This window comes from Anabrus simplex, chromosome 5 (assembly GCF_040414725.1).
Source record: "Anabrus simplex isolate iqAnaSimp1 chromosome 5, ASM4041472v1, whole genome shotgun sequence".
NCBI classification, from domain to species: domain Eukaryota; kingdom Metazoa; phylum Arthropoda; class Insecta; order Orthoptera; family Tettigoniidae; genus Anabrus; species Anabrus simplex.
This window is the reverse complement of record NC_090269.1, coordinates 2,192,489-2,209,134: the sequence shown is the minus strand read 5'-3', so window position 1 is coordinate 2,209,134 and position 16,646 is coordinate 2,192,489. Positions and strand designations below refer to the sequence as shown.

At 52.8% G+C, this 16,646-nt stretch overlaps 1 protein-coding gene across 1 annotated transcript in view; it reads left to right on the top strand.

The window, feature by feature from the left end:
• Positions 1-16,646, top strand: part of LOC136874255 (uncharacterized) — a 150,600-nt gene that overhangs the window by 60,224 nt on the left and 73,730 nt on the right. Inside the window, exon 3 of the mRNA XM_068227709.1 lies at positions 13,128-13,257. Within this exon, the coding sequence (XP_068083810.1) occupies positions 13,128-13,257 (130 nt within the window). The remainder of the gene's footprint in view (positions 1-13,127; positions 13,258-16,646) is intronic.

The window sequence follows — 16,646 nt, the reverse complement described above, 5'->3', positions numbered from 1 at the left end:
TACACAACCCAGTGTGCTCCACTTACTACACATCCCAGTGTGGTCCACTTACTACACATCCCAGTGTGGTCCACTTACTACACATCCCAGTGTGCTCCACTTACTACACATCCCAGTGTGCTCCACTTACTACACATCCCAGTGTGCTCCACTTACTACACATCCCCGTGCGCTCCACTTACTTCACATCCCAGTGTGCTCCACTTACTACACATCCCAGTGTGCTCCACTTACTACACATCCCAGTGTGGTCCACTTACTACACATCCCTGTGTGCTCCACTTACTACACATCCCTGTGTGGTCCACTTACTACACATCCCAGTGTGCCCCACTTACTACACATCCCCGTGTGCTCCACTTACTACACATCCCAGTGTGGTCCACTTACTACACATCCCAGTGTGCTCCACTTACTTCACATCCCAGTGTGGTCCACCTGCTACACATCCCAGTGTGGTCCACTTACTACACATCCCATTGTGCTCCACTTACTACACATCCCAGTGTGGTCCACTTACTACACATCCCATTGTGTTCCACTTACTACACATCCCTGTGTGGTCCACCTGCTACACATCCCTGTGTGGTCCACCTGCTACACATCCCAGTGTGGTCCACTTACTACACATCCCATTGTGCTCCACTTACTACACATCCCAGTGTGGTCCACTTACTACACAACCCAGTGTGCTCCACATACTACACATCCCAGTGTGCCCCACTTACTACACATCCCCGTGTGCTCCACTTACTACACATCCCTGTGTGGTCCACTTACTACACATCCCAGTGTGCTCCACTTACTTCACATCCCAGTGTGGTCCACCTGCTACACATCCCAGTGTGGCCCACTTACTACACATCCCAGTGTGGTCCACTTACTACACATCCCAGTGTGGTCCACCTGCTACACATCCCGTGTGGTCCACTTACTACACATCCCATTGTGCTCCACTTACTACACATCCCAGTGTGGTCCACTTACTACACATCCCATTGTGTTCCACTTACTACACATCCCTGTGTGGTCCACCTGCTACACATCCCCGTGTGGTCCACTTACTACACATCCCAGTGTGCTCCACTTACTACACATCCCAGTGTGGTCCACTTACTACACATCCCAGTGTGGTAAACCTGCTACACATCCCAGTGTGGTCCACTTACTACACATCCCATTGTGCTCCACTTACTACACATCCCAGTGTGGTCCACTTACTACACATCCCATTGTGCTCCACTTACTACACATCCCAGTGTGCTCCACTTACTACACATCCCATTGTGTTCCACTTACTACACATCCCAATGTGCTCCACTTACTACACATCCCAGTGTGGTCCACTTACTTCACATCCCAGTGAGGTCCACATACTACACAACCCAGTGTGCTCCACTTACTACACATCCCAGTGTGGTCCACTTACTACACATCCCAGTGTGCTCCACTTACTACACATCCCAGTGTGCTCCACTTACTACACATCCCAGTGTGCTCCACTTACTACACATCCCCGTGCGCTCCACTTACTTCACATCCCAGTGTGCTCCACTTACTACACATCCCAGTGTGCTCCACTTACTACACATCCCAGTGTGGTCCACTTACTTCACATCCCTGTGTGGTCCACCTGCTACACATCCCCGTGTGCTCCACTTACTACACATCCCAGTGTGCTCCACTTACAACACATCCCAGTGTGCTCCACTTACTACACATCCCAGTGTGGTCCACTTACTACACATCCCAGTGTGGTCCACCTGCTACACATCCCAGTGTGGTCCACTTACTACACATCCCAGTGTGGTCCACCTGCTACACATCCCAGTGTGGTCCACCTGCTACACATCCCAGTGTGCTCCACTTACTACACATCCCAGTGTGCTCCACTTACTACACATCCCAGTGTGGTCCACCTGCTACACATCCCAGTGTGGTCCACCTGCTACACATCCCAGTGTGCTCCACTTACTACACATCCCAGTGTGCTCCACTTACTACACATCCCAGTGTGGTCCACTTACTACACATCCCAGTGTGGTCCACTTACTACACATCCCAGTGTGCTCCACTTACTACACATCCCAGTGTGGTCCACTTACTACACATCCCAGTGTGCTCCACTTACTACACATCCCAGTGTGCTCCACTTACTACACATCCCAGTGTGGTCCACCTGCTACACATCCCAGTGTGGTCCACTTACTACACATCCCAGTGTGGTCCACCTGCTACACATCCCAGTGTGGTCCAGCTGCTACACATCCCAGTGTGGTCCACTTACTACACATCCCAGTGTGGTCCACTTACTACACATCCCAGTGTGCTCCACTTACTACACATCCCAGTGTGATCCACCTGCTACACATCCCAGTGTGGTCCACTTACTACACATCCCAGTGTGCTCCACTTACTACACATCCCAGTGTGGTCCACTTACTACACATCCCAGTGTGGTCCACTTACTACACATCCCAGTGTGCTCCACTTACTACACATCCCAGTGTGGTCCACTTACTACACATCCCAGTGTGGTCCACCTGCTACACATCCCAGTGTGCACCACTTACTACACATCCCAGTGTGCTCCACTTACTACACATCCCAGTGTGGTCCACCTGCTACACATCCCTGTGTGGTCCACCTGCTACACATCCCAGTGTGCTCCACATACTACACATCCCAGTGTGCTCCACTTACTACACATCCCAGTGTGGTCCACTTACTACACATCCCAGTGTGCTCCACTTACTACACATCCCAGTGTGGTCCACTTACTACACATCCCAGTGTGGTCCACCTGCTACACATCCCTGTGTGCTCCACTTACTACACATCCCTGTGTGGTCCACCTGCTACACATCCCCGTGTGGTCCACTTACTACACATCCCAGTGTGCTCCACTTACTACACATCCCAGTGTGCTCCACTTACTACACATCCCTGTGTGGTCCACCTGCTACACATCCCCGTGTGGTCCACCTGCTACACATCCCAGTGTGCTCCACATACTACACATCCCAGTGTGCTCCACTTACTACACATCCCAGTGTGCTCCACTTACTACACATCCCAGTGTGCTCCACTTACTACACATCCCTGTGTGGTCCACCTGCTACACATCCCCGTGTGGTCCACCTGCTACACATCCCAGTGTGCTCCACTTACTACACATCCCAGTGTGCTCCACTTACTACACATCCCCGTGTGGTCCACTTACTACACATCCCTGTGTGGTCCACCTGCTACACATCCCCGTGTGGTCCACTTACTACACATCCCAGTTTGGTCCACTTACTACACATCCCCGTGTGGTCCACTTACTACACATCCCAGTGTGGTCCACCTGCTACACATCCCAATGTGGTCCACCTGCTACACATCCCTGTGTGGTCCACCTGCTACACATCCAAGTGTGGTCCACTTACTACACATCCCAGTGTGGTCCACTTACTACACATCCCAGTGTGGTCCACCTGCTACACATCCCAGTGTGGTCCACTTACTACACATCCCCGTGCGCTCCACTTACTTCACATCCCAGTGTGGTCCACTTACTACACAACCCAGTGTGCTCCACTTACTACACATCCCAGTGTGGTCCACTTACTTCACATCCCAGTGTGGTCCACTTACTACACAACCCAGTGTGCTCCACTTACTACACATCCCAGTGTGGTCCACTTACTACACATCCCAGTGTGGTCCACTTACTACACATCCCAGTGTGCTCCACTTACTACACATCCCAGTGTGCTCCACTTACTACACATCCCAGTGTGCTCCACTTACTACACATCCCCGAGCGCTCCACTTACTTCACATCCCAGTGTGCTCCACTTACTACACATCCCAGTGTGCTCCACTTACTACACATCCCAGTGTGGTCCACTTACTACACATCCCTGTGTGCTCCACTTACTACACATCCCTGTGTGGTCCACTTACTACACATCCCAGTGTGCCCCACTTACTACACATCCCCGTGTGCTCCACTTACTACACATCCCAGTGTGGTCCACTTACTACACATCCCAGTGTGCTCCACTTACTTCACATCCCAGTGTGGTCCACCTGCTACACATCCCAGTGTGGTCCACTTACTACACATCCCATTGTGCTCCACTTACTACACATCCCAGTGTGGTCCACTTACTACACATCCCATTGTGTTCCACTTACTACACATCCCTGTGTGGTCCACCTGCTACACATCCCTGTGTGGTCCACCTGCTACACATCCCAGTGTGGTCCACTTACTACACATCCCATTGTGCTCCACTTACTACACATCCCAGTGTGGTCCACTTACTACACAACCCAGTGTGCTCCACTTACTACACATCCCAGTGTGCCCCACTTACTACACATCCCCGTGTGCTCCACTTACTACACATCCCTGTGTGGTCCACTTACTACACATCCCAGTGTGCTCCACTTACTTCACATCCCAGTGTGGTCCACCTGCTACACATCCCAGTGTGGCCCACTTACTACACATCCCAGTGTGGTCCACTTACTACACATCCCAGTGTGGTCCACCTGCTACACATCCCGTGTGGTCCACTTACTACACATCCCATTGTGCTCCACTTACTACACATCCCAGTGTGGTCCACTTACTACACATCCCATTGTGTTCCACTTACTACACATCCCTGTGTGGTCCACCTGCTACACATCCCCGTGTGGTCCACTTACTACACATCCCAGTGTGGTCCACTTACTACACATCCCAGTGTGGTCCACTTACTACACATCCCAGTGTGGTAAACCTGCTACACATCCCAGTGTGGTCCACTTACTACACATCCCATTGTGCTCCACTTACTACACATCCCAGTGTGGTCCACTTACTACACATCCCATTGTGCTCCACTTACTACACATCCCATTGTGTTCCACTTACTACACATCCCAATGTGCTCCACTTACTACACATCCCAGTGTGGTCCACTTACTTCACATCCCAGTGAGGTCCACATACTACACAACCCAGTGTGCTCCACTTACTACACATCCCAGTGTGGTCCACTTACTACACATCCCAGTGTGCTCCACTTACTACACATCCCAGTGTGCTCCACTTACTACACATCCCAGTGTGCTCCACTTACTACACATCCCCGTGCGCTCCACTTACTTCACATCCCAGTGTGCTCCACTTACTACACATCCCAGTGTGCTCCACTTACTACACATCCCAGTGTGGTCCACTTACTTCACATCCCTGTGTGGTCCACCTGCTACACATCCCCGTGTGCTCCACTTACTACACATCCCAGTGTGCTCCACTTACAACACATCCCAGTGTGCTCCACTTACTACACATCCCAGTGTGGTCCACTTACTACACATCCCAGTGTGGTCCACCTGCTACACATCCCAGTGTGGTCCACTTACTACACATCCCAGTGTGGTCCACCTGCTACACATCCCAGTGTGGTCCACCTGCTACACATCCCAGTGTGCTCCACTTACTACACATCCCAGTGTGCTCCACTTACTACACATCCCAGTGTGGTCCACCTGCTACACATCCCAGTGTGGTCCACCTGCTACACATCCCAGTGTGCTCCACTTACTACACATCCCAGTGTGCTCCACTTACTACACATCCCAGTGTGGTCCACTTACTACACATCCCAGTGTGGTCCACTTACTACACATCCCAGTGTGCTCCACTTACTACACATCCCAGTGTGGTCCACTTACTACACATCCCAGTGTGCTCCACTTACTACACATCCCAGTGTGCTCCACTTACTACACATCCCAGTGTGCTCCACTTACTACACATCCCAGTGTGCTCCACTTACTACACATCCCAGTGTGGTCCACTTACTACACATCCCCGTGCGCTCCACTTACTACACATCGCAGTGTGGTCCACCTGCTACACATCCCTGTGTGGTCCACCTGCTACACATCCCAGTGTGCTCCACTTACTACACATCCCAGTGTGCTCCACTTAATACACATCCCCGTGCGCTCCACTTACTACACATCCCAGTGTGGTCCACCTGCTACACATCCCTGTGTGGTCCACCTGCTACACATCCCAGTGTGCTCCACTTACTACACATCCCAGTGTGCTCCACTTAATACACATCCCCGTGCGCTCCACTTACTACACATCCCAGTGTGGTCCACTTACTACACATCCCAGTGTGGTCCACTTACTACACATCCCAGTGTGCTCCACTTACTACACATCCCAGTGTGCTCCACTTACTACACATCCCAGTGTGGTCCACTTACTACACATCCCAGTGTGGTCCACCTGCTACACATCCCAGTTGTGCTCCACCTGCTACACATCCCAGTGTGGTCCACCTGCTACACATCCCAGTGTGCTTCACTTACTACACATCCCAGTGTGCTCCACTTACTACACATCCCCGTGCGCTCCACTTACTTCACATCCCAGTGTGCTCCACTTAATACACATCCCCGTGCGCTCCACTTACTACACATCCCAGTGTGGTCCACTTACTACACATCCCAGTGTGGTCCACTTACTACACATCCCAGTGTGGTCCACTTACTACACATCCCAGTGTGCTCCACTTACTACACATCCCAGTGTGCTCCACTTACTACACATCCCCGTGCGCTCCACTTACTTCACATCCCAGTGTGGTCCACTTACTACACATCCCAGTGTGCTCCACTTAATACACATCCCCGTGCGCTCCACTTACTACACATCCCAGTGTGGTCCACTTACTACACATCCCAGTGTGGTCCACTTACTACACATCCCAGTGTGCTCCACTTACTACACATCCCAGTGTGCTCCACTTACTACACATCCCCGTGTGGTCCACCTGCTACACATCCCAGTGTGGTCCACTTACTACACATCCCAGTTGTGCTCCACCTGCTACACATCCCAGTGTGGTCCACCTGCAACACATCCCAGTTGTGCTCCACCTGCTACACATCCCAGTGTGGTACACCTGCTACACATCCCAGTGTGCTCCACTTAATACACATCCCCGTGCGCTCCACTTACTACACATCCCAGTGTGGTCCACCTGCTACACATCCCTGTGTGGTCCACCTGCTACACATCCCAGTGTGCTCCACTTACTACACATCCCAGTGTGCTCCACTTAATACACATCCCCGTGCGCTCCACTTACTACACATCCCAGTGTGGTCCACTTACTACACATCCCAGTGTGGTCCACTTACTACACATCCCAGTGTGCTCCACTTACTACACATCCCAGTGTGCTCCACTTACTACACATCCCCGTGCGCTCCACTTACTTCACATCCCAGTGTGGTCCACTTACTACACATCCCCGTGTGGTCCACCTGCTACACATCCCAGTGTGGTCCACCTGCTACACATCCCAGTGTGCTCCACTTACTACACATCCCAGTTGTGCTCCACCTGCTACACATCCCAGTGTGGTCCACCTGCTACACATCCCAGTGTGGTCCACCTGCTACACATCCCAGTTGTGCTCCACTTACTACACATCCCAGTGTGGTCCACCTGCTACACATCCCAGTGTGCTCCACCTGCTACACATCCCAGTGCGCTCCACTTACTACACATCCCAGTGTGCTCCACTTACTACACATCCCTGTGTGGTCCACTTACTACACATCCCTGTGTGGTCCACCTGCTACACATCCCAGTGTGCTCCACCTGCTACACATCCCAGTGTGCTCCACTTACTACACATCCCAGTGTGCTCCACTTACTACACATCCCAGTGTGCTCCACTTACTACACATCCCAGTGTGGTCCACTTACTACACATCCCAGTGTGCGCCACTTACTACACATCCCAGTGTGCTCCACCTGCTACACATCCCAGTGTGGTCCACCTGCTACACATCCCAGTTGTGCTCCACTTACTACACATCCCAGTGTGCTCCACCTGCTACACATCCCAGTGTGCTCCACCTGCTACACATCCCCGTGCGCTCCACTTACTTCACATCCCAGTGTGGTCCACCTGCTACACATCCCAGTGTGGTCCACCTGCTACACATCCCAGTGTGCTCCACCTGCTACACATCCCAGTGTGGTCCACCTGCTACACATCCCAGTGCGCTCCACTTACTACACATCCCAGTTGTGCTCCACTTACTACACATCCCAGTGTGGTCCACCTGCTACACATCCCAGTGTGCTCCACTTACTACACATCCCCGTGCGCTCCACTTACTTCACATCCCAGTGTGGTCCACTTACTACACATCCCATTGTGCTCCACTTACTTCACATCCCAGTGTGGTCCACTTACTACACATCCCAGTGTGCTCCACCTGCTACACATCCCAGTGTGCTCCACCTGCTACACATCCCAGTGTGGTCCACTTACTACACATCCCAGTGTGCTCCACTTACTACACATCCCAGTTGTGCTCCACCTGCTACACATCCCAGTGTGGTCCACTTACTACACATCCCCGTGTGGTCCACCTGCTACACATCCCAGTGTGGTCCACCTGCTACACATCCCAGTGTGCTCCACTTACTACACATCCCCGTGTGCTCCACCTGCTACACATCCCAGTGTGGTCCACCTGCTACACATCCCCGTGTGGTCCACCTGCTACACATCCCAGTGTGCTTCACTTACTACACATCCCAGTGTGCTCCACTTACTACACATCCCCGTGCGCTCCACTTACTTCACATCCCAGTGTGCTCCACTTACTACACATCCCAGTGTGGTCCACCTGCAACACATCCCAGTTGTGCTCCACCTGCTACACATCCCAGTGTGGTACACCTGCTACACATCCCAGTGTGCTCCACTTAATACACATCCCCGTGCGCTCCACTTACTACACATCCCAGTGTGGTCCACCTGCTACACATCCCAGTGTGGTCCACTTACTACACATCCCAGTGTGCTCCACTTACTACACATCCCAGTTGTGCTCCACCTGCTACACATCCCAGTGTGGTCCACTTACTACACATCCCCGTGTGGTCCACCTGCTACACATCCCAGTGTGGTCCACCTGCTACACATCCCCGTGTGCTCCACTTACTACACATCCCAGTTGTGCTCCACTTACTACACATCCCAGTGTGGTCCACCTGCTACACATCCCAGTGTGCTCCACTTACTACACATCCCAGTGTGGTCCACTTACTACACATCCCCGTGTGGTCCACCTGCTACACATCCCAGTGTGGTCCACCTGCTACACATCCCCGTGTGCTCCACTTACTACACATCCCAGTTGTGCTCCACTTACTACACATCCCAGTGTGGTCCACTTACTACACATCCCCGTGCGCTCCACTTACTTCACATCCCAGTGTGGTCCACTTACTACACATCCCCGTGTGGTCCACCTGCTACACATCCCAGTGTGCTCCACTTACTACACATCCCAGTTGTGCTCCACTTACTACACATCCCCGTGCGCTCCACTTACTTCACATCCCAGTGTGGTCCACTTACTACACATCCCCGTGTGGTCCACCTGCTACACATCCCAGTGTGCTCCACTTACTACACATCCCAGTTGTGCTCCACCTGCTACACATCCCAGTGTGGTCCACCTGCTACACATCCCAGTGTGCTCCACTTACTACACATCCCAGTTTGCTCCACTTACTACACATCCCAGTGTGGTCCACTTACTACACATCCCAGTGTGGTCCACCTGCTACACATCCCAGTGTGGTCCACCTGCTACACATCCCAGTGTGCTCCACTTACTACACATCCCAGTGTGCTCCACTTACTACACATCCCAGTGTGGTCCACCTTCTACACATCCCAGTGTGGTCCACCTGCTACACATCCCAGTGTGCGCCACTTACTACACATCCCAGTGTGGTCCACCTGCTACACATCCCAGTGTGGTCCACCTGCTACACATCCCAGTGTGCTCCACTTACTACACATCCCAGTGTGCTCCACTTACTACACATCCCAGTGTGGTCCACCTGCTACACATCCCAGTTGTGCTCCACCTGCTACACATCCCAGTGTGGTCCACCTGCTACACATCCCAGTGTGCTCCACTTACTACACATCCCAGTGTGCTCCACTTACTACACATCCCCGTGCACTCCACTTACTTCACATCCCAGTGTGGTCCACTTACTACACATCCCCGTGTGGTCCACCTGCTACACATCCCAGTGTGGTCCACCTGCTACACATCCCAGTGTGCTCCACTTATTACACATCCCAGTGTGCTCCACTTACTACACATCCCTGTGTGGTCCACCTGCTACACATCCCAGTGTGCTCCACTTACTACACATCCCAGTGTGCTCCACTTACTACACATCCCTGTGTGGTCCACCTGCTACACATCCCAGTGTGCTCCACTTACTACACATCCCTGTGTGGTCCACCTGCTACACATCCCAGTGTGCTCCACTTACTACACATCCCAGTGTGCTCCACTTACTACACATCCCAGTGTGCTCCACCTGCTACACATCCCCGTGTGGTCCACTTACTACACATCCCCGTGTGCGCCACTTACTACACATCCCCGTGTGCTCCACTTACTACACATCCCCGTGCGCTCCACTTACTTCACATCCCAGTGTGGTCCACTTACTACACATCCCCGTGTGGTCCACCTGCTACACATCCCAGTGTGGTCCACCTGCTACACATCCCAGTGTGCTCCACTTATTACACATCCCAGTGTGCTCCACTTACTACACATCCCTGTGTGGTCCACCTGCTACACATCCCAGTGTGCTCCACTTACTACACATCCCAGTGTGCTCCACTTACTACACATCCCTGTGTGGTCCACCTGCTACACATCCCAGTGTGGTCCACCTGCTACACATCCCAGTGTGGTCCACCTGCTACACATCCCAGTGTGCTCCACTTACTACACATCCCAGTGCGCTCCACTTACTACACATCCCAGTGTGGTCCACCTTCTACACATCCCAGTGTGGTCCACCTGCTACACATCCCAGTGTGCGCCACTTACTACACATCCCAGTGTGGTCCACCTGCTACACATCCCAGTGTGGTCCACCTGCTACACATCCCAGTGTGCTCCACTTACTACACATCCCAGTGTGCTCCACTTACTACACATCCCAGTGTGGTCCACCTGCTACACATCCCAGTTGTGCTCCACCTGCTACACATCCCAGTGTGGTCCACCTGCTACACATCCCAGTGTGCTCCACTTACTACACATCCCAGTGTGCTCCACTTACTACACATCCCCGTGCGCTCCACTTACTTCACATCCCAGTGTGGTCCACTTACTACACATCCCCGTGTGGTCCACCTGCTACACATCCCAGTGTGGTCCACCTGCTACACATCCCAGTGTGCTCCACTTACTACACATCCCAGTGTGCTCCACTTACTACACATCCCTGTGTGGTCCACCGGCTACACATCCCAGTGTGCTCCACTTACTACACATCCCAGTGTGCTCCACTTACTACACATCCCAGTGTGGTCCACCTGCTACACATCCCAGTGTGGTCCACCTGCTACACATCCCAGTGTGCTCCACTTAGTACACATCCCAGTGTGGTCCACCTGCTACACATCCCCGTGTGGTCCACTTACTACACATCCCAGTGTGCTCCACTTACTACACATCCCAGTGTGGTCCACCTGCTACACATCCCAGTGTGGTCCACCTGCTACACATCCCAGTGTGGTCCACTTACTACACATCCCAGTGTGCTCCACTTACTACACATCCCAGTGTGCTCCACTTACTACACATCCCAGTGTGGTCCACTTACTACACATCCCAGTGTGGTCCACCTGCTACACATCCCAGTGTGGTCCACCTGCTACACATCCCAGTGTGCTCCACTTACTACACATCCCAGTGTGGTCCACTTACTACACATCCCAGTGTGGTCCACCTGCTACACATCCCAGTGTGGTCCACCTGCTACACATCCCAGTGTGCTCCACCTGCTACACATCCCAGTGTGCTCCACTTACTACACATCCCAGTGTGGTCCACTTACTACACATCCCAGTGTGGTCCACCTGCTACACATCCCAGTGTGCTCCACTTACTACACATCCCAGTGTGGTCCACTTACTACACATCCCAGTGTGGTCCACCTGCTACACATCCCAGTGTGGTCCACCTGCTACACATCCCAGTGTGCTCCACTTACTACACATCCCAGTTGTGCTCCACTTACTACACATCCCTGTGTGCTCCACTTACTACACATCCCAGTGTGGTCCACTTCACATCCCAGTGTGCTCCACTTACTACACATCCCTGTGTGCTCCACTTACTACACATCCCAGTGTGGTCCACTTACTACACAACCCAGTGTGCTCCACTTACTACACATCCCAGTGTGCTCCACTTACTACACATCCCAGTGTGCCCCACTTACTACACAACCCAGTGTGCTCCACTTACTACACATCCCCGTGTGCTCCACCTGCTACACATCCCCGTGTGGTCCACTTACTACACATCCCGTGTGCTCCACTTACTACACATCCCAGTGTGGTCCACCTGCTACACATCCCAGTGTGCTCCACTTACTACACATCCCCGTGTGCTCCACTTACTACACATCCCTGTGTGGTCCACTTACTACACATCCCAGTGTGCTCCACTTACTACACATCGCTCCACTTACTACACATCCCCGTGTGGTCCACTTACTACACATCCCAGTGTGCTCCGCCTGCTACACATCCCCGTGTGCTCCACTTACTACACATCCCCGTGTGGTCCACTTACTACACATCCCCGTGTGGTCCACTTACTACACATCCTTTGAGGCGTGATAATGTTACCGTCCCCCCTGATCGCCCGCTCGTTGTTGAGACCAGTCATGCTGCACCATTAGCAGCACGTTGATCCTCTTTGGACGTCGCCATCGTTCACGTGGCCGCATTTAAGGCGCGACACGGCTGCCAGATGTACGCGCTTATTTACCCATATTGGAGTCGCCCACAAACGGAAACTTTTTGATCTTGCCTTACATTAAGAGACCAGTGTTTGGATCTACATGAAACAAACATGTATCATCCACTTGTATGTAGTAGTGTCCGGCAGCTGGCCTCGGTTATTCGACACGCCATTTCATACACTATTAATAGTAACTGTTCCTGTTATAAATAACACGTTACTGCTTGTAACTGTTCCAGACTGAAGTCATAGCTTTCGAAACGGATGGTGGTAGGTATTCCACTTCTCTCACGGTTGCTGTACTCGACGAAGGTTGCGATTGGATCACCATCTACGTTGAAGGCGAAGGCGGGAATGCAACAGCACCAGGTACGTGTTTTCACATCCCCGTAGAAATAGAAGGGAATGATCACTCTCGTCTTGAACCTCCACCAAATAAATTTTCTACACAGATTTAGTGGTATTTTCGCTGGTGTTATTTTGCAATTGAGAATTGTTACCTACTTGTATAACTTAACAATGAAGAATAAGATAATTTTTACGAACAAAGGAAAACTCTAAATTCATGCTGTGATTTACAAAACTGAAGAGACCAACGGTTCTGGATCAAGGCGGGCGATTTCAATTACGCTGAATTAGCATTCTTTTAAACAGTGAAGACGCAATCAAGTTCAACGAACTTTGACGTCATCATAACGCCATTACCAAACCTAAATACCCTACCTTAACCTAATAATGACATCAAATTATCACAACCTAACAGTCCTAACCCAATCGCACAGGCTGCGTGGAGAAACCTATCGGTCAGGTCGATGACCTGTTTCGGGGAGTGAGGGGTAACATCTCTGATTCTCGACGAGTAACACCACACCGATGACAATCACTGGCCCAGTCAGCATTCACCGGTCCCCAAGTGCTCGAAGCCCGAGGGCGTTGGACAACGGTGGGCCGCAAACCTTCACGTGGCTACACCGCCTTAGAAGTGAAAGAGACCGCAGGGAGGTCCACATGCGATCAGGCCAGATGACCTGATGGTATCGGGTAGTAAGCATGAGAGAAAAGCTGGACAGGTGTTCTGTGGCAGCGGGATCAGTCCCCACAGGTACTGCTGTGGCTACTGTGGGATCAGTCCCTGCACGTACTGCTGTGGCTACTGTGGGATCAGACCCTCCACATAATGCTGTGGCTACTGTGGGATCAGTCCCTCCAGGTACTGCTGTGGCTACTGTCGGATCAGTCCCTGCACGTAATGCTGTGTCTACTGTGGGATCAGTCCCTGCACGTACTGCTGTGGCTACTGTGGGATCAGCCCTCCACGTAATGCTGTGGCTACTGTGGGATCAGTCCCTCCACGTACTGCAGTCCCTACTGTGGGATCAGACCCTGCACGTACTGCTGTGGCTACTGTGAGATCAGTCCCTCCACGTACTGCTGTGGTCACTGTGGGATCAGTCCCTGCACGTACTGCAGACCCTACTGTGGGATCAGACCCTGCACGTACTGCTGTGGCTACTGTGGGATCAGACCCTCCACATAATGCTGTGGCTACTGTGGGATCAGTCCCTGCACGTACTGCAGTCACTACTGTGGGATCAGACCCTGCACGTACTGCTGTGGCTACTGTGGGATCAGACCCTCCACATAATGCTGTGGCTACTGTGGGATCAGTCCCTCTACGTACTGCTGTGGCTACTATGGGATCAGTCCCTCCATGTAATGCTGTGGCTACTGTGGGATCAGTCCCTCCACGTACTGCAGTGGCTACTATTGGATCAGTCCCTCCACGTAATGCTGTGGCTACTGTGGGATAAGTCCTTCCACGTACTGCTGTGGCTAGCGTGGGATCAGTCCCTCCACGTACTGCTGTTGCTACTGTGGGATCAGTCCCTCCACGTACTGCTGTGGCTACTGTGGGATCAGTCCCTGCACGTACTTCAGTCCCTACAGTGGGATCAGTCCCTGCACGTACTGCAGTCCCTACTGTGGGATAAGTCCCTAAACGTACTACAGTCCCTACTGTGGGATCAGTCCCTCCACGTACTGCAGTCCCTACTCTGGGATCAGTCCCTCTACGTACTGCTGTGGCTACTATGGGATCAGTCCCTCCACGTAATGCTGTGGCTACTGTGGGATCAGTCCCTCCCCGTACTGCAGTGGCTACTATGGGATCAGTCCCTCCACGTAATGCTGTGGCTACTGTGGGATCAGTCCTTCCACGTACTGCTGTGGCTAGCGTGGGATCAGTCCCTCCACGTACTGCTGTGGCTAAAGTGGGATCAGTCCCTGCACGTACTGCAGTCCCTACTGTGGGATCAGTCCCTCAACGTACTGCAGTCCCTACTGTGGGATCAGTCCCTGCACGTACTGAGTCCCTACTGTGGGATAAGTCCCTCCACGTACTGCAGTCCCTACTGTGGGATCAGTACCTCCACGTACTGCTGATGCTACTGTGGGATCAGTCCCTCCACGTACTGCTGTGGCTACTGTGGGATCAGTCCCTCCACGTACTGCAGTCCCTACTGTGGGATCAGTCCCTCCACGTACTGCTGTGGCTACTTTGGGATCAGTCCCCCATGTCCTGCTGTGGCTACTGTGGGATCAGTCCCTCCACGTACTGCTGTGACTACTGTGGGATCAGTCCCCCATGTCCTGCTGTGGCTACTGTGGGATCAGTCCCTCCACGTACTGCTGTGGCTACTGTGGGATCAGTCCCCCACGTCCTGCTGTGGCTACTGTGGGATCAGTCCCTCCACGAACTGCTGTGGCTACTGTGGGATCAGTCCCCCACGTCCTGCTGTGGCTACTGTGGGATCAGTCCCTCCACGTACTGCTGTGGCTACTGTGGGATCAGTCCTTCCACATACTGCAGTCCCTACTGTGGGATCAGTCCCTCCCCGTACTGCAGTGGCTACTATGGGATCAGTCCCTCCACGTCCTGCTGTGGCTACTGTGGGATCAGTCCCTCCACGTACTGCTGATGCTACTGTGGGATCAGTCCCTCCACGTCCTGCTGTGGCTACTGTGGGATCAGTCCCTCCACGTACTGCTGATGCTACTGTGGGATCAGTCCCCCATGTCCTGCTGTGGCTACTGTGGGATCAGTACCTCCACGTACTGCTGATGCTACTGTGGGATCAGTCCCTCCACGTACTGCTGTGGCTACTTTGGGATCAGTCCCCCATGTCCTGCTGTGGCTACTGTGGGATCAGTCCCTCCACGTCCTGCTGTGGCTACTGTGGGATCAGTCCCTCCACGTACTGCTGTGGCTACTGTGGTATCAGTCCTCCACGTACTGCAGTCCCTACTGTGGGATCAGTCCCCCACGTCCTGCTGTGGCTACTGTGGGATCAGTCCCCCACGTCCTGCTGTGGCTACTGTGGGATCAGTCCCTCCTTGTACTACTGTGGCTAGCGCGTGATAAGTCACAAAAGTACTGCTGTGGCTACAGTGGGATCAGACACTCCACGTACTGCTGTGGCTACTGTGGGATCAGACACTCCACGTACTGCTGTGGCTACAGTGGGATCAGTCCCTGCACGTACTGCAGTCCCTACTGTGGGATCAGTACCTCCACGTACTGCTGATGCTACTGTGGGATCAGTCCCTCCAAGTACTGCTGTGGCCACTGTGGGATCAGTAGCTGCACGTACTTCAGTCCCTACTGTGGGATCAGTCCCTCCAAGTACTGCTGTGGCTACTGTGGGATCAGTCCTTCCACATACTGCAGTCCCTACTGTGGGATCAGTCCCCCACGTCCA